The 19443-nt window shown below is 46.0% G+C and overlaps 1 protein-coding gene across 2 annotated transcripts in view; it reads left to right on the forward strand.

The window, feature by feature from the left end:
- DYRK1A (dual specificity tyrosine phosphorylation regulated kinase 1A) overlaps positions 1-19443 on the forward strand; it is an 82419-nt gene that overhangs the window by 39198 nt on the left and 23778 nt on the right. Inside the window, exon 1 of one of the 2 annotated variants that reach the window (XM_075854605.1) lies at positions 8276-8339. The exons of the other annotated variant lie outside the window; for it this stretch is intronic. Coding sequence (XP_075710720.1) covers positions 8288-8339 — 52 coding nt within the window. The 5' untranslated portion in view covers positions 8276-8287. Of the gene's footprint in view, positions 1-8275; positions 8340-19443 lie in introns of those variants that run through there. 2 annotated transcript variants of the gene reach the window in all.

The following is a 19443-nucleotide window of genomic DNA, read 5'->3' on the forward strand; positions in this document are numbered from 1 at the left end:
TATGTTACACAGCGTGTCCCTCATCCTAGAAATGTAAATGCGGCCATAGAAGCTGTGGTCTTCTATATTATCTGACCAAGGACGGCTGCAGGAGTAAAGTGTGGCTGGTAAGAGGTAGTGCAGGTGTCATCTATTCAATGCCTAGAAAGGGATAAAACGGCAGGGGCAGAGCGGAGTACAGGGGGGCTCTCCTCCAGGGCCGCGCGCATGTCCTTGTCAAAACGACTTAAAGGGGCTGTCCAAGAATAAAAGAGGAGAAACTAGATGCAGGAAATGTGGGAAGATAACAAACCAAACAATACTTGCCTTTTAATTGTCCCACCGATTTGGCGCTGATTCTTTGGTGGCCTCAGCGGTCACATGCTGTACATACCAGCATCGTTGATTGGCCGCAGCAGTCACATGGTTGTACAGCATGTCATCACGTCAGGAAAGTGAACACAAACCAGCGGGGAGCACAGTCGCATCATTGGTCGAGCGGCGGGAGCTTTAATAGGAAAGTATTGTTAGGATTGTTTGATCATATTCCTTCTTTTTTTTTTTTTTTTTTTTTTTTTTTTTTTTTTAAATCTTATCCCAGAATTCCCAGAGGAAGGAAAGTATTCCCTGCGCTAAAAAGGAAATAACTTTTATAAAGTGCCGATATCATTGCGTCGCGGTCGGATGTGACTCCCATTGTTCTCTTTGGGAAATTTATTATGGCTTTTGTGGTGTTGTGTAAGTTTCCATATTTTCTATTTGCAGTAGTCTGCCATATGTGGGGGATTGGCAACATGCACTCAGTTGAGTGTTTGGGTATCAGTATTAGGCCCTGTTCACATAACGTCTAATTTATATATATATATATAAAAACATTTTTTCGACTAATTGGCCAAACCTAGTCCTAGAGTATACTTTTCACTACATTTGACCGCCATTATGTTGACATACTTTTTTTTTTTTTTGGGGAGGACAGAATAGTCTACTCTACTTAACTATTTTGTGAAATTAAACAGGTGTTTTTTTTTGTTACAGTGAGGAATGTAAATGTTATGCTTTATAATGTATATGTCAAAAGAAATGGTAATATTAGATTGGCATATTTTGGTCTACGTATGTAGCATATACATTAAACTCAGACTCAAACCGTAATGTGAACAGGGCCTTATTAGGCTGAACTTAACACTCCTTGTTCTAGTCTGTCTTCTAGTAATAGAAATGATCAACTTTCTTGTAATCCTGTTCTAATAGTTCTGTGTGAAAAGCATGATACAAGTGTGATCTTTATGGAATAACAAAAGCCTATGTTATCCGGTGCTGACTGGCTGTACTTGTAGTAATTCATGTAAATGAGCAAACCACGATCATTAGTGGAAATAGTCATTCCTTTATTCAGTCAACCAGCTGAGCTCCAGTTATTCCTACATCACATTGCTGGACAGCGCCTTTTACAAATCTGCTACTTCCCAGAATGCAAATCTCCAGAACAAGTATGTGCAGACTCTGAGCCATCCAGGTATGCTGCAAGATTTCAGCTTTGAAGCCTGCAGAATTCAGAATGCAGCTCTGGAGTATTCTAAAGACTAAAATCAGGGTCAGACTGACAGTTAGGGTATGTGCACACACACGATTTACGTCCGTAATTGACGGACGTATTTCGGCCGCAAGTCCCGGGCCGAACACAGTGCAGGGAGCCGGGCTCCTAGCATCATACTTATGTACGACGCTAGGAGTCCCTGCCTCGCTGCCGGACAACTGTCCCGTACTGTAATCATGTTTTCAGTACGGGACAGTTGTCCCGTAGCGAGGCAGGGACTCCTAGCATCGTACATAAGTATGATGCTTGGAGCCCGGCTCCCTGCACTGTGTTCGGTCCGGGACTTGCGGCCGAAATACGTCCGTATATTACGGACGTAATTAGTGTGTGTGCACATACCCTTACTCCACTCTTTATGTAGATTTATTCTAGATGTAAACTGAAAGGACAATCACTGGAACTTTCTTCTTGATGGGTATAAAAAGAGTTCTCACACTGCCATTTTTTTTAAATTTGTTTTTATAACTAAACCAAAGCCAGTAGTGATGACAAATATAAAGGAAAGACTTCTATTTTATTTATTTTTTTTCACTTTTGGTCCTATCTAGCGATTGACTGATTCTGTACACAATTAGGACCACCCACTGGGCTAAAGTCCAGGATGAGCAGGGACTCTGACTAAATTACAGCTCATCCTGAATTTTTATTTTACCACAAAACTATATATCCATCTGCTCCTGCTCTAAAACTTGCAGCCCACAGATCAGACACCACGTTCAACAGGACAGGTTCCCTTTGGTAGACTTTTAGGGTATGTTCACACAGCAGCGTCCGTAACAGCCGAAATTACGGGGCTGTTTCCAGGAGAAAACAGCCCAGTCATTTCAGCCGTAACGGCATGTGCAGGCGCTTGAATGCCGCGTCCATTGTGGACGTAACTGGAGCTGGTTTTCCATGGAGTCCATGGAAAACGGCTCCATTTACGTCTGAAGAAGTGACGTGACATGACACTTCTTTGGCGCGGGCGTCTATTTACGCGCCGTCTTTTGACAGCGACGCGTAAATATACGCCTCGTGTGAACAGACAAACGTCAGCCCATTGCTTTGAATGGGCAGATGTTTGTCTACGCTTTCAAGCCGTAATTCCAGGCGTAAAACGCCCGAATTACGTCCGTAATTTGGCGGTGTGAACATACCCTTACTTTGCTTCACGAAGTTGGCATCAAGGTGTAATGTTACCATTGCTGGATGATGCTCCTAGTTACAAATGAAGAGGATGATTGATACAAGTTCACAAAACTTTGCAACTTTGTTACTGTTTGCTCCTCATATAGCTTGGATAACCATTCTGCGCTATTTTGTTCGGCAAAATGACGGCGCACCGAAAGAACCCATTAAAGTGAATGCATGCTGTTGCATAACAGAAACAAACGGCACCCAACAGATCCGGTACTTGCGGCTTTCTCGTTGTTATGCTCTTATGACTAGGGTTGTCACGATACCAGAATTCGAACTTAGATACCGATACTTTGTGTAGTATTGCGATGCTCGATACCAAAACGATACTTTGCCAACAATAATAAAAAAAAAAATCTTCCATTTTCTGATGTGAGGCGCGTGGTTTGATGAATTTTGAACCTCCACGTGCCGCACATTAAGGGTCAGTTCACACCGTTTTTTTTTTAAACGCTTTTTTTGACGCATAAACCACGGCCGAAAATGCCTCCCATTGATGTCTCGCGGGAAAAAGAAGCGACAAACCCTATCTTCGGGCGTTTACGTCTGACCTCCCATTGACATCAATAGGAGGCAGAGAAAGCGTATTTTGCGGCGTCTTTGCACGCGCCGCTCAATGCGTGCGCGCGAGTGAAAAACGCAGCAAATGGCCTGCAGGTAGATCAAAATCTGTGTGAACATACCCTTCTAGTAATTAACCTGATCATGTTCCTCAGTCATAATGGACAACATTGGGTTAATGTGTGAGGTACATGATTGAGTTAATTACTATTAATGTGCGGCACATGGAGGTTCAAAATTCATAACACCTCGTGCCTTACGTAAAAAATAATAAACTGCTTTTTCACTTATTAAACAGGGTAAGCAGTATAAATGACGCTATAAGTTTCTTACGGTCGCGACGATACCAAATGTATCTACTTTTTACCAACTGGGCGTTGTACAGAGGAGTATGGCGCTGACCAAAGTAAAAACACGCCCAGTTGTCTATTAAGAAACTAATTAGCATAAATCTAAAATTGTTTATAACTTGGTCAAAAATGACCGTTTTTCAAAATAAAAACCACTGTCCCCTACATTACAGCGCCAATCAGATTATGTAGGAGAGAGGGCACTTATAATCTGGTGACAGCCTCTTTAATGTTTATTGTAAAAAAAAAAAAAAAAATAGTTTTTTTATTTTGAAACGTTCATGTTCTGGCATATATCTATATACAGATAGTACACAGGCAGTTGTTAGGACATACCTAAGTATGCCCTAGCAACAGGAGATATGGTCAGGCAGCCCTGGAGTCCTTCAATGGACCCTTGACTGTCTGTCCATATATGGTATGTCCATTGATCGTGTCACAGGCATCCCCCTCCCCCCTCTCATTTACCCCTTGATTGCTGCGGTCTGCTTTGAGCGCAGCATTCAGAAATTGCGGCGGAGATAAGAAGTTTCTCTGATCTCCGCCGTTACAGCGGCACTGCGGCTGTGTAATACAACTATTGTAGCGCGGTCAGCATGAGGAGATGCGGCCGGCGCTACACTAATGTGCAGCAGCATCGGCACTGAAGACAGAACATGTGGGTGTTTTGCAGTGTTCCCGCCATGTTCTATCTTCAGTGCCGGCGCTCATAAGTGCAGCGCTGGTCGCATCAGATCATGCTGACCGCGCCCGCTCTTGGCAGGACTCAGGAGCGGGGCAATGGCTGTGTTACACAGCTGCAGCCCCGCTCTGACTAAATTCATGTGTTGCACTACTAAGCTGTGCGGCCACACAGCATAGTATCGAGATGCATGAGTTAATGGTATTGCACCGTTTGAGGTGGCACGGCATCGAAACCGTATCGAAGTTTCGATGCATCGTGCAACCCTACTTATGACGCAGCAGAACATAACGTGGAAAGCAGGTGTAAACAGAGCCTTACTGCGGGTCATGGAGGCTGTGAGGGAAGGACTCGGGCCAAGTTCATAGGAAGTTATACCACATGCTTTGTTTTTCTTTTGACTTTTGCAAACGAAAACATATTAAAGGGTATTTTGGGTCATGGACCGGTTTTCATGCCGATGACCTATCCAGTAGATCTGGTCGGTGGGGGTCTGACACCCGGACCCTGCACCTATCCGCTGTCCTGGCCGCTGGAAGTTATGCGGTGTTCGGTGCCGGATGCAGAAGGCTCCGTACACTGTGTGGCGGGCGTGCTGGCTTACTGCAGCTCTGCTTCTATTCGCTTGTATAGGCTGTGAAACTGTGACCGGAGCCATCTGCTTCCGGCATCCACCATTGCATAACTCCTGGTGGCAGCCGGAACAGCTGATCGGACCCCCACCGGTCATATATTGCTGACCTATCCTGTGGATAGGTCACCAGTATGAAGAAACAGCCCATTCTTAGAAACCCCCTTTAAATGGTACAAGGGGACAATTCACAGCGGGTACCATTCATGTGACCTGTATAAAACTCATTCATGTGCAGTGCGGCTCTTCACAGGATGCAGTCAATGGTTTTGCTTTTTCATGCTACTTTCTAGCATAAACTGAAAGACAACCAAGAAACTTTTTGCATGTGATTCAGAATTTTGGCTTTTCCAATTCTCTGAAAACAAAACAACAAACCCTCTCGTTTCAAGAAAAGTTGCACTTGCATTCAAGCCTTGTCGATTTGCATTTAAGGTGGCAGATAAAAAGAAATCATTAAGAAGGACCACCTTAAATGTGATGTTATTGGCCTGGGCGGCTTCTTTTCCACTATATACCGGTTACTACATCCGTCTCATGCACGCAGTTATATTTGGGATCTGTGTTTGTGCCTATAGATATCGGGGCCCCATACTGTAATACATGCCATGCTAAGGAGTGCGGGGCTATGCATGAGGCGGAGATTATTTCGATGATGATGGAGTAACCCATTACTCTTCAGCCTTCGTAGCTGGTGTGTACGTGACCCACATTGCATCTGTGACATGAAATGAGCCTCAAGTCCGCTGTCGCTCAGGTCTCCGATTTCACCGCTCCAAAGTGTAAATTAGAGCAAAGGTGGACGTCCGATTTAGCGACTGACTGTATAAAGAAAGCACGCGAACCCCCATTCCTACACAGGGACGCTGAGCTCCACCAGGCTAACTTTGATGGGGCATCCCTCATTCACCAGCTGTTGGGTTTCCTCTCTTGCAAGCAGCAGGGAATCTGTGGCTGTCAGCTGTTTAAGGAAAACCACGCTCCGCAGCATTTCCAAACCCCGCACAATCTCAAATCTCTCTTTAAAACGTCTGATTGATGACAGGGATGAAAACGGTCCTTATTTGCATTGCGCTGGTGTAACCGGATACTTAACCCTTCGCCTGCCGCCGCCTGGGTGACCTTGGCCGACGAAGCGAAGGCTTGCTAGCCCTGGTCATGATCTGAATGACTTCTCTCCGGCTACGGTCTTGGTGTTTGTCAGCTTTGCTGCCGTGTGGAAGCCGATGGCTACAAGTCTGATCTCTGATCGCTTTGCTCTAGGTTTAGGATCTGATGTTTTTAAGAAATAATAACTTTAGGCGCTCCGGTCCTGCGCCAATTTGCTAGGAGCCTTTTTTTTGTGACGTACAATGGCAGATCTCTTGCTGGCTTCCATCTTCCCATTCCCAGATACCGGTCCCCTACCAATGTTTTGTCAGGAAGTGCTTCAAGGTGTCAAAGGCCGCTACGTAGCTCCACCTCATGGGCAGTGCGTGGCAGGTTTAGTGAGGGCTGTCACCCTTTTCTTTCCACTTAGAAGACAGGTTTTCTTTTATTAAAGGGGTTTTATTGATGGCGACCTGTGTGTATGGCTTATTAGGTCTCTCGGAGCCCCCCTTTATCAGTCAGGCTGAAGAGCTACTAAGAAAGAACACCGCAGGTTTCTGAAGCTTTTTTTCGGCTTTGGATGATCCCTACTTGTTAGGGTCACATGACAATAAGCAGAGATTCTCCCTGCTGGAACCACCTGTGATCAGCTGTAATCTGTGGGCAAACTTGGCAGTAAGGCCCCATGCACACGATCGTGCCCGCAATCGCGGCCCGCGATTGCGGGCACGGCCGGCCGCTGACTGACAGCCGCATTTTCGGGCCGTGCTGCCATACAAAGTATGGGAGCACGGCCCGCAAAATGCTAAAGAACGGACATGTTCCATAATTCCCGGAACATTTCCACAGCACTGACACCCTTCCGTAGTGCTACGGAAAGGTGTCAGTGTTCAATGAAAGTGAATGGCTCCGTTTTTGCGTTTTTGCTGTCGTGTGCATGGGGCCTAAGGCCCCATGCACACGAACGTGCTTTTGCAGCCGCAATTTCCCACGGGAGAATTGCGGCCCCATTCATTCTTATGGGCCCATGCACATGAGCGTGGTTTCCACGGTCTGTGCATGGCACAGGAGCCCGGACCGCAGAAAGAACGGGCATGTCTTATTACGGCCGTGTTCTGCGGTCCAGGCTCTTATGGACACGGCCGTGCTCATGCCTACGGTCGTGAGGCCTAAGTGTTCCGTTTCCTTGCAGCGCCACCACAGGTGAAATGAATACAGGACAGGTCCTCCAGAGAGAAGCCCTTTGTAACCGCTATGGCTTTTCTATGCTGGACAATCCCTTTTAACCGTGCTGCATCCAAGTATCTGTAGCTTCCGAACTCATGGACCCCCAACTCTACCTGACTAGAAAATGCTCAACGTTCCACGCACACCCATAGCAGCCAATCACAGCGCAGCTTACATTTTTTTCAAGAGCAGTATAAGAAATGAAAGCTGCGCTGTGATTGGTTGCTAAGGGCAACAGCTTTTGCTTTGGATAGTTTTCATGAATTTGGAAACACTGGTGCAAATAAAGCGGAGATGTCCATAGCAACCAGTGATTGTACCCTGAGCCGCTCTATCCGACATTGTATCTGTGTGTTCTATTTCCTCCAGGGTGACCGCTTCGGAGTGTGCAATGAGCCGCATACCGTGGTGAACTACAAGTCCCATCATGGCTGATGGTGAACAGTGGTAGTCTCTGTCATGCCTATACAGTGTGGGCATCCCACTGCACCAGCGGCGTGCCCGTGCACACAGGATCGGTGCAGCAGTGTAAACCCCCGTATCATCGCGCTGCATTGCCCTGCCCCGATGAATTGCAACACAGCAGCAGCAAGTCTATAACCTGCTGTCACGGTTTTGCAGCTAATCCCCCCCCCTTTCTTATTTCCCCCCTGGTGCCCCCCGATTAAGCTTTAAAGTGTTAACGGAAAAGTTGGAGGGAAGCAGCGAGACTGTGACAACAGCTCCGTCTCCATTCCTTGTTTATTGTTTGTTTTCCTATTGGACAGCCGGCAAGCGGCTCTGCCCTGGCAACTGGAGCAAAGTCGATTTGCATAGAGCCTTGTCGATTGGCTCGCCTTTGCCGGAGCCCGTCCAATCACGTCGCGCTGTCAGAGTGGCAGGCTATGCTAATTAGCCGCTGTTGCTGGGGCGCCCGGCGCTCGCTCCCCCCCCCCCCCTGTGCTGTTCTTCTGCATTGTGTTGCCTGGCGAGAGACGTTGATAAACGAGTATTTAATGATCTGCAGCAGTCTCCTGCTCACTGCAGGCAGCACACACTGCGACCACGGTACAAGCGAGGGTGTGATTGGCCGGCTTTAAATACCTATATACAGAGCGGGCGAGAGCCCCTAATATGTCATCTACTACTGGTGGGGTCTGACCCAGTGCATGGCAGGGGTTAATGGTGTGCGGCGCCAGCCTTAGTGCATGCCCGGGAAAGTGGTGCTGCATTCTAAAAATACCCGGCCTAGGCGAGTGTTGGTGTCGCAACAGGTGGGCACCGGGGGTGACTCCGGCAGATAATTTTAGTCCTGCAGTCACATGCTTTCGTTCGCCCAATCCGACATTTTTTGGTGTTTTTTATTTTTTTGTTGCATTTTTTTCCCCCTAGCTCTTAACACTGTCAGTCAAAAAAGGGGGGAGGGGTGGTATTGGGGTTTTCGGGTCAGACATTATTAATCGATAGAGGATTAGTGCAGTCTATCAGGTAGGACGTCTGCGGGTGGAGAACTGTTTCTCCACAACTCCTTTTACTATATAGTCTCTTCTACTCAATATAAAGATTTTCTTCTGAATTTCATCTTTGTACGTCGCTCAGTATGACTGCTCGTGAATATTCATTCGAGGTCCCGCCCTCTTATCATTGAGCATTTATCCAATCAGATAATTGGCCTGTCATGTGACTGCACCACTGCTGAGCAAACAGCGAATGTGATTGGTCAAGTAACAGAAATCTCTAGGCAGCGCCAAAGGGGTCTGATCTCTCCATAGAGTCCATTCATCCTGGAAATGGGTGGTTTTCCACCATCAGAGAGTTTACCAATGTGATCGTCCGTGTACCTGTGACATATAGTTATTTGGAATGGATTTCTCATTTTAAAAGGACTATAGAAAGTAAAGCTAGTGGGTGTTAAGGTGCTGCCTCAATGGGTGGACTTTACGTCCCAGCTGAAGGGGGTGCATGGCTGGCAGTGTTTATTGCCGGAGACATCAATAAGGTGGCGACTTCAATTTTTGTGGTGCTTGCAGTCGTCTCCAGTAGTTGAACACTATTTCAGTAGTGCCACAACTGTTCCAGTATAAGGCTATGTTCACACTGAGTTTTGACGCGGAAACCGCCCCACAAAGCTCGTCAAAAACGGGCAGAAAATGCCTCCCATTGATTTCAATGGGAGGCGGAGGCGTCTTTTTCCCGGGAGCGGTAAAAACGTCTCGCGGGAGAAAGGGACATGCCCTATCTTTGGGCGTTTACGCCTCTGACCTCCCATTGACATCAATGGGAGGCAGAGAAAGCGTATTTTGCAGCGTTTTTTTGCCCGCGGCGCTCAATGGCTGCGGGTGAAAATCGGCGTGCAGGGAGAGGAAAATCTGCCTCAAACTTCCAAACGGAATTTTGAGGCAGAATTTCCGCCTGCAAAAAAAACTGTGTGAACCCGGCCTAAGGACGCCAGTACACATGGGTGGCAACAAGTCCTGTCCGTAGTCTCAACTTTAGCTCTAGCTGACCATATTCACCCACGATGCCAGATAATCATCTTGGGTTGCCCATACATGTAGCGGCCGTGCAGCGGTAGTAAATGCGGAGTTGATATAAGGGTTTTGGACGAGCAGCCTTTAGCAGTAGAACGCATTGAAACCATGTACTTCACCTGTACGAGCCGCGCGGCCAAGAACGAGATTTTACTCCTTGTGGCAATTTGGTTTTTGACCGCACATCTTGTCTAGGTGAAACACATGCTTTCAATGTGCATTTAGGGCTTGTGCACGTCACGTTTTTACCTGCGTTTTGCGTGTACGTTGAAACCGCTCTAGACATACACACTAAACGTATCCATAGGTCCCCAGTACTCCAATGGAGGCCAAGTGTTTTTTGTTTTGGCCTTCGTCGTGCTGGTATACGTCAGTATGTGTGTTTATTTTGGGTGATGGACTAGTGCAGTAGACTATGCTATTCCAGCCTAAGGGATCCTGCAAAAAAACAAACAAAACTCCGGTTTTTCAGATTATCTATATATGATCGGTGGAGGTGCGACACCTGGTACCCACACCGATCAGCTGCCTCCAGCACCAGAAGTTTTGCAGTGGTCGGTGCTGGAAGCAGATGGCTCCAGTCACTGTACAGTGGCCGTGCTGTAGTACTGCAGATCTGATTTATATTCATCAGTCTGGGCATGAAGCAGTTTTTCAGACCAGCCTCTTTTTTTTTTTTTTTTCTTTTTTTTTTTAAGGCATCTGTCAGTCTGTTTAATGTATGTCAGGTGTATATGTTAAACGTAGGGCCAAAACATGAAGTCCTTACCTGTACAGGCCGCACGACCAAAAACCATGTTGCAGCACCACATTCACTACCGCTGTACGGCCGCAATGTGTATTGGCGCTCAGATTATCTGACGTTATGAATGGCTGGTCCTGAAGTTGACGATTACAGACAGGACATGATGATTGGGTAAAAGCCATGCGTGATTAGGGAGAAATCATTGGTTACAGTGTGGATTACATGGAGTGCTGCGTGACCGCGTTTTAACACACAAAAAGTATTGTCGCCTTTTAAAACAAAAAATCTAAAATCTTGTTGGAGGTTCACGCATTGGCCCACATTTATAAGTGCTTTGTGCCAGGTTTTGGCTTAAACTGCACTGCTAAAATCTAGCGAACATTTTAGTGGTAAAATGTACGACTTTTTGACACTCGCTACATTTGGAAAGTTGTTGAGAAAAGTAAACGTGGTCTCTAAGGATGTAGTTTAGGCTAGACTTCTTAAAGGGGTATTCCCATCTCAGACATTTATAGCCGATCCACAAGATATGCCATAAATGTCTGATAGGTGCAGGTCCAAGAGCTAGGACCCATCCCACATCTATCTCCTAGAATATGGGTCCATTTCCCCGCCTGGCGAGGTGGCCTCTGGCAAGGTGGTCACGCTCACTGTTGTACCTGGTTTTCGTAACGCCCATTAACTTCTATGGGAAACCGCGTATCACACTGCGCTCAGCTGTTTTCGTACTCACAGCCACTTTGCCATTGAGCCTCCATCTTTGTTCTGCGGCCTTCACGACTTGGGACCCCTGTTCTCGAAATATATTTGATTCAGAGTTCTGGGACCAGGATCTATCAGACCTGTGGATATGCCATAAATGTCTGAGATGGGAAAACTCTAACTAGAATAGGTGGAAATGGTGCAAATCTATCTAATCTAGAGTTCAAAATGTGCCAAATTTATTTTGAGACCTGCACCTTTTAATAACCTGGCAATTTGCGCCAATTTTCAATAAATTCTCCCCATTGAGTCAATAACCTATTGTAATCCAGAGTATGGCAGTCAGGGAGCGTTATCTAGCTTCTGTCTCTATTCGGATAAATCTCTTCTCTGGACAAGCTTTTGGAGATCAATCACGGGTTTATGGTCATGTTCTATATATACAATAATTATATTGGATGACTTGGTCACTCGTTTGTGTCAGAAGCGTCACTTGATTTATATGGTTGTGCTAAATGTATTCCTATATGGTCTCTGTTTTTTGAGGATTCTCTTTTATCACCGGAAATTAACTAAATCTCTAGTGCTTTCGCTGCCGCCACCTGGCATTGAGTGGTTCTTGAATTATTTTATCATGATTAGAATTCGGCCTCGTCCACAATGGCTGCGGAATTGCGGATGGAAAATATGCAGCAGAACACAGTAGCAGCAAAGTGGGTGAGATTTCACAAATCGGCGTGCTGCGGTGTGTATTTTTTGTACTGCAGCATGTCGATTCCTGCTGCGGAAGGTAGACTGAATTATTGCGTTTTTCAGAGATGTCGTCACTATCTCTTAACATGAAGAAAAACGCAGCAAAATCTGCACCATTTTCTGCAGTAAACTCTGGAAATGGTGTGGTGGTTTATTTTTTTTTTGTTTTTTTTTGCAGCGGAATGGCTTTTTCTGGAAATAAATGTATCGGTGTACGGACTCAACAGAAAGTCTATGAGCCCGTACTCGGATACATCGGTTTCTCCAGAAAAAGCGGAACAGACGTGACTTCTAGCGATTGGTGGGGGTCTCCGTGCTCGGACCCCCACCAATCCAAACTTCTGACTACGACCCGTCAGAAGTTTGTCAAACGTTTAGCTCCTCTTTAAAGGAATTTCTGCAGCAATTCCGTTCCGTGTGGATAAGCCCTTATTCTTCTGCTATTCTCAGGTGCTTCTCTGTAAGGTGGGGTTCACAGGGCACTTGTGTGAGGTTATCGGGGCCCTTTTTTAACTATATAATGTGAATTCCCGTTTACACAGGTAATGGTGGACTCTGCACTTTTCATTTCCCTAAAACCAAAGCCAGGCACACTTATCAACAGGGTAAGAACAAAACTTTACAAGGGAAGAATGAGATGTTGTTTTCATTTTGGTGCAAATTGTGTGAAATGTTATGTTTGGAGCAACTTCGGAGGCACTCGACCCGCTCCCTTACACCAGCGCACGGCTGTCCTACATGCAGTGTAACGTTTCATAGAAATATTAGTTCATAATAATGCGGTGCGGTCATTGCCATTTATTTAATGACGTCACTTGTACCGTTTTTCTAACACCGGTCACCGCCATTTTTCTGGCATTACTCGCTTGCTAAATGTGTCCCAAAAATGGTGCAAAATGTATCAGTGTCACATGCTGTATTAAAGTTTGCATCTAGCTAAATGTTAGACACCTTTCCTTACACCACCTGGAGACTGGCTTACTTTACATAATATTTTGCACCAAAAATGTCACATGTCGTTCACAAATGTGCAAATTACCAATATTTTTTAGCCACGCCCCCTTCTAGATCCGTTGTGTGAACGTACCCTTAGTCGCTCGGTCACGGTCATTGTTTTTGCCGTGATTCTCTGTTCTTAGTTTGTGTTTGTTTCAGTGTAATATACGTTTGTGTTGGATCACATATATGAATGAGTACAGCAGCTTCTGGTGGTAACATGCCGGACTCTCCGCACTAGGGGACACCACCATGGATACTTGATAAAACTAAGGCCTTATTCACACGAGTGTGTCCAATTTGCGTCTGCAAAAAAATGCACCGTATTTCATGCATATGACTGTCCGTATTGCGTCAGTGTGGTTTCCACGTGGCATCCGTTTTTCTTGTCGGGGTTTCTCCTCTGCGAGCGCTTCCTGATTTTTTATTTTTTTTTCTTCTTTGCTTTTCTTAGGAACTGATCAGTGAAAGAACGGGCAGCGCACACATGTTGTCTGTGTGCTGTATGTTTTTTTGTGTTTTTTTTACGCACCCGTAGACTTCGGGCAAGTCTTGTCTGCAAAAACGGACCAGAATAGGGTGTGTTGTGAGTTTCTCGCAACGGATGCGCGCTCCGTAAAAAAACCCCAAAAAACCAAACCCGGATGTGTCAACAGCCCTATTGACTTGTGTGGGTCAGTGCTATCCGTGGTTAAAACCGTTATCACACGGACGATAAATATGTTCCTGTGACTAGCGCCTTAGGCTGGATGTAACATATCAATATAGAAGGGGTGAAAATCGGAGCAAAAGTTTGTAGCGGAAACACTGCGAATAAAATCTGCACCATTTCTATCACGTGTGAATCCGTCCGAATACTGATCACATTAATCCCTCCCAGAAATATTCTACTCAGCTGTTAAAGGGTAACTACCTTTTCGGAACACTTCTGACATGTCTTAGTGACATGTCAGAAGTTTTGATCGGTGGGGGTCCGAGCACTGAGACCCCCACCAATCAATAAAATGAAGCGCCATTTGCACCAAAATAATAACGTCTCATTCTTCCCTTGTAAAGTTTTGTTTTACCCTGTTAAGTGTGCCTGGCTTTGGTTTTGGGGAAATGAAACCGTGCTGAAAAGTGCAGAGTCCACCGTTACCTGTGTAAACGGGAATTCACATTATATAGTTAAAAAAGGGCCCCGATAACCTCACACAAGTGCCCTGTGAACCCCACCTTACAGAGAAGCACCGGAGAATAGCACAAGAATAAGGGCTTATCCACACGGAACAGAATTGCAGCAGCAATTCCTTTACAACTAGCAGACATTCCGCTGCAAAAAAAACCGCCAGAAGCGCTCGGGTGAGCACGGAGCCGCTTCCTTTCTGATCTGCTCTTGGAAAACTCAGCAGTTGGTGTTCGGGCTCAGTAGAAAGTCTATGGGCTTGTACACCAATTGCTCGGCTTACCGACAAAAGTCAGTCAGATACGAAGTAGCTCCGCTCTCACCCAAGCGCTTCTGGGAGCTGCTGCTTAATTTTAGCGATTGGTGGTGGTCTCCGTGCTCAGACCCCTACCGATCGAAACTTCAGACATGTCACTAGGTCATTAAATATCTAAGGGCCTGTTCACATCAGCGTTGGCTTTCCATTCCGGGGTACCGTCGGAGGCTTTCGTCGGGTGAACCCCTCAACGGAAAGGCAAACGGAAACCTTAGCTTCTGTTTGCGTCACCATTGATATTTTCTGCCTGCAAAAAAACCTCAGTGTGAACGTACCCTTAGAATGTATTTTTTTTTTTTACATTTTTGTCACTATTTTTCCTGGATGTCTCTAGGACCCCCGGTCTTCCTTCTCATTGTGTGCACCTCTGTGATTACATCATCTGGGGTTATTTGATGACTAAGGGAATGCAGTAACCCCAGATCTGATTTCTTTGATTTCAGCTGTTGAATAGAAAGTTCAGCAGTCGCATGTCAGAGAGCTGTGCACCCCCACAAACTTTAAGGAGCATAGATCTGTGTACATGCTCGTTAATACAGATCAGGAGAGATCCACTTGTTCTCCCTTCCTATTGGGGGGTGACGGGTGACCACCTCTGAGTGATACATAATGGTTCTGGATGGTTATCACTATTGGATTGGGAATCGGTGTTGGTGGGGGGGGGGTTCTCCTCTTCACCCCTTCAGGGAGGCTTTAGTAGATTTTAGTGATGTGGGAAGCTGCTTTTAAGTTGCCGCATGGAGGACAGAGGGTTAACGTGCGATCTTTTGTCTGTCACTCGGTGACGTGGTTCGGAGGCTGCCTGCCTACACTGTACACTCCAGTTCCAAGGACACATGGTGCATCTCCGACACCGATATCAAGCACGGAACGCGACTATTGTGTTTGTACAGGATAAATAATTCAATAAAATCTGCACCGGAAACGAAAGCACATTTTACTTTTCTTCTTTTTTATGCCATAAAAAGAATAATTCCCTTGTTTACGAATGAATAGAGCGGCGCTGTACGGTAAATGAGGACTCGTATTGACTGCTCCGCGTTCAAAGGCTTTGGGTCGTGCTGCTATGACTTATGTGGGTTTTACAGGTATTTTGTATATAGATTTGGATCAGGCCTTCAGTGTAACACCCCCCCCCCCCCCCCAATTCTATCAGTTTTGTAATTTTGTAGGTCCAGGGTGATCATGGTGACAGAGTTGTGAAATTTGACAGGAACCACCAACCATGTAATGTCTATGGCCTAGCCAATGCTGGACACTATAGACCCAGGGATGATCGATTGTGACCCCTGTTGGAAATAGGGGTCATAGTAATGCTTTTTTTTTTAGGAGATGTCCACCAGCATGTGACATTTGGAATAAATCTCCATGCATTTTCCCTCTTTCCCTGCTTCGTGGATATCTGATGACTTTGTGAGAGGTGCAGTCTTTACACCAGGCTCTGTACAGTAATCTTATGTAGGAAAAAGGAACCTTCCCACTGCGTTATAGGAGCCCAGCGGAGCTTTTAGGGGTGTCTGTCAACAAGCTTTGACGGTTACCGATCACAACCAGCAGATTTGTGAATGCAGCTCTGGAGTATATTTTGTATGTAGATTGTATCGATATATAAACTGTAAAATGGTTTTCAGTAGCGGCTTTATATGCGGCTGATGTCCTTCACCATGCGGATGTATACCCTCCAGGATCTCAACATTGGAGATGTGAAATAAACTCTTGCCCCCATAATCACTACTTTTGCTGGATGTCCTGCTGGTCATACCATGGACCAACACTACAGTCCGCCTCTCCCCAGCATGAAATTGCTGATCACCTTGAACATTAGATTTTACTCTTTATAGCAATTGGATCTGAGACGGACGATGAGATATTAAAGGGGTTGTCCAGGGTTGGAAATACATGGCTGATTTCTTCCAAAAACAGTGCCACGCCTGTTCATGGGTTGTGTCTGGTATTACAGCTCGGCTCCTTTTTGAAGTAAATAGGACTGAGCTACAATAATAATAATTTTTATTTTATATGCGCCAACATATTCCACACACATTACAATTCAGGGGGTACATTGTACAGACAATATCCGACATTACATAGTGACCAAACTAATTTACAATTCAAACAAGAGCTTACAATCTAAGAGGAAATAAGGGGGACACAAAATGTAATACGCGCTTGTTCAGTACAATGGTCTGCCATCTTTTATACATATGGGGTAGTAACATAAAGCTGCGTGAGCCGTCACCAGCCGGTATCTGTATGACAGACATGACATGTATTAGGGTGCAAGGGGTGTGGGGGATACGGCTGAATCAGGGGGGGGTCAAGTTCTCATGACTAATGTAATAGTGGGCAAGGAAGGGAGTCAGATTAGGGAATGTTATAGGCCTGTCTAAAAAGATGTGTTTTCAGGGCACGTTTATAACTGGATGTTGGGAATTAATCTGATTGTCTGGGGTAGCGCATTCCAGGGAACTGGTGCAGCACGAGAGAAATCCTGGAGACGGGAGTGGCAGGTTCAGATTATGGCGGATGTCAATCTAAGGTCGTTGGCAGAACGTAGAGCCCGAGTAGGGTGGTGGACAGAGATGTAAGGAGGTGCAGCACGGAGGAGAGATTTATGGGTGAGGCAATACCACCGCTGTTTTTAGAAGGAGCAGTCAAGTTTTTCTAATTCTGGACTACCCCTTTAACCTCCAAAAGCTCTTACATGATCACATCTAATCCTGATTTAAAGATTACTTATGTTTCGTTTTTCTTTTACGATGTCTCCGGTCGTGCGACGTCCGACCGTCCAACAACTGCGCAAGTCAGATGACTACATGAATGCGCAGCCTTTACCCTCTATTAGGGTTTGATCCTTGGAGGACAGGGGGATGTAGACGGGATCTGCATTGTACTGATGACATCACTGGCCACTGACATCAGCTGGAGAATGTGGAGCTTGAAGTTGCCGTCAGCTGTTTGAGGTTGTTGTGCTTTTCTATGGTTTGGGCAGGTCTGTGTGTTTATTCCGTGGGGCGATGCTGCGAGTGTTTACACAGAGTGCACGTGAGGTCAGGAGGGAGAGCCGCTCATCGGTCACCGCGCATGAATGGGCGTGAAACTGCGCACAAGACTGGCCGCCATTTATGAGAAGTTTAGTATTTTTCTGCTTTTCTGAAATGCTTCTCCAATTGATACTTTTTGACATTGTAGTTGGGCCTAAAGTGCACAGCGTATGAAAATGGTAACATTGTATCCTGAGCTGCTGATGTCAATCATGTCTGGGCATGTAAGGCTATGTTCACACGGAGTATTTTGGGGGAGGAATATCTGCCTCAAAATTCCGTTTGGAACTTTGAGGCAGATATTCCTCTCCCTGCACGCCGATTTTCGCGGCAATTATCGCGCTGTTTTTCGCCCGCGGCCATTGAGCGCCGCGGGCATAAAACAGCGAGATATACGCTTTCTCCTGCCTCCCATTGAAGTCAATGGGAGGTCGGAGGCGGAAGCGCCCGAAGATAGGGCATGTCGCTTCTTTTTCCTGCGAGGCAGTTTTACTGCTCGCGGGAAAAAGACGCCGACGCCTCCCATTGAAATCAATGGGAGGCGTTCTCGGGCCGTTTCTGCCGAGTTTTGCGACGCGGTTTCCGCGTCAAAAAACTCGGCAAAATACCCCGTGTGAACATAGCCTAAGGCTGGGGCTGCACGCCGTGTGCCAATCGGGTCTATTGATTGGAGAAAAAGAAAAAGGTGTGAGCGACCTGGTCTGGATCGGAAAGTCTGAGGGTAAATTCGCACACGTCTGATTTTCTGCAACTGTAACATACAACTGAATGCGGTTTTCAGGCATCCAAGCCTGTTCTGCGGAAATAACCCCGTTTACATGTATGGAACAAATTTGGCGCTTGTGAATCTTCCCTATGTGGGGGAGGGGTTCTTTTCCACCTCAATCCATTTGAAAAACACAGTGTTGACTGATAACAGAGTGCAATAGATGCACGTATGGTTAGTGCCTATTAAACGGTAACTAAATCTACACTGTTAAAGGGGTTTAGACGTTTATCTGCAAGCTATACCATAAATATGATGGGTGGAGGGTCCGGACTCCTTTTCTGCGAGCCAAGTTGTCTGCATTCATGGGGAGACTGGAGAAGTTTGGGCGATTAAGCGTCTGTCTGGACCTGTTACCTGAGGTGCCTGTCTGTAAATAATTGTATTCCCCATAATAGAAAAGATGCTCCAGAGTTGTTATGAGTACTTTACTATGTGCCGTTCCTCTGTTATTCCTCTTTAAAATGTATGAATAAGTTGACAGCTGGGTGTTACCAGTTGGGGGGAGGGGTGTCCTTACACAGACTGACCATGTCCAATCAGCGCTGACAGTGACTGTGTAGGGACCCGCCTCTTTGTCGAGGGGAATGGTAACACCCAGTTGTCAATTTATTCATGCATTTCTAGGAGGAATAACAAAGGAACAACACCACACCGAAAAATAAGAAAATATGTACTTATTTAATGGAGAATACAAGTATTTTTTAAACCGGACATGTCAGGAGAGGTGATCGGTCCTCTTTAAAGCCTATTAGGCCTCAGGCCCACTTAAATTTTTTCCTTCAGGGTGCTAGTTGTTTTTTTGGACGGCTAGCACCCTGACCCATTCATTTCAATGGGGCCATGTACACATGTAGTTTTTTGTTTGACGGTCTTGTTTTTCCGTTCCGACAAAAGTACAGCATGTCCTACTTTTGTCCGAGATTCCATGACCGTGTGGCCCATGCAAGTCAATGGGTCCGTCACAAAAACTGAAGGCACACGGAAGGCATCCGTGCGCAGTCTGTGTGACGGAGCCGTTGCCTAGCAATGGCCGGGCGGGCAGAGGCACACATAGAAAGTTATTGCACTGCACTAATCGACAGCCCCTTCTCTCTATCCAGCACTGATAGAGAGAAGAGGCTGCTGATCAGTGCTGGAACGCAGCGATAGAA

The sequence above is a fragment of the Rhinoderma darwinii genome, chromosome 2, assembly GCF_050947455.1.
Source record: "Rhinoderma darwinii isolate aRhiDar2 chromosome 2, aRhiDar2.hap1, whole genome shotgun sequence".
Taxonomy (NCBI): Eukaryota; Metazoa; Chordata; class Amphibia; order Anura; family Rhinodermatidae; genus Rhinoderma; species Rhinoderma darwinii.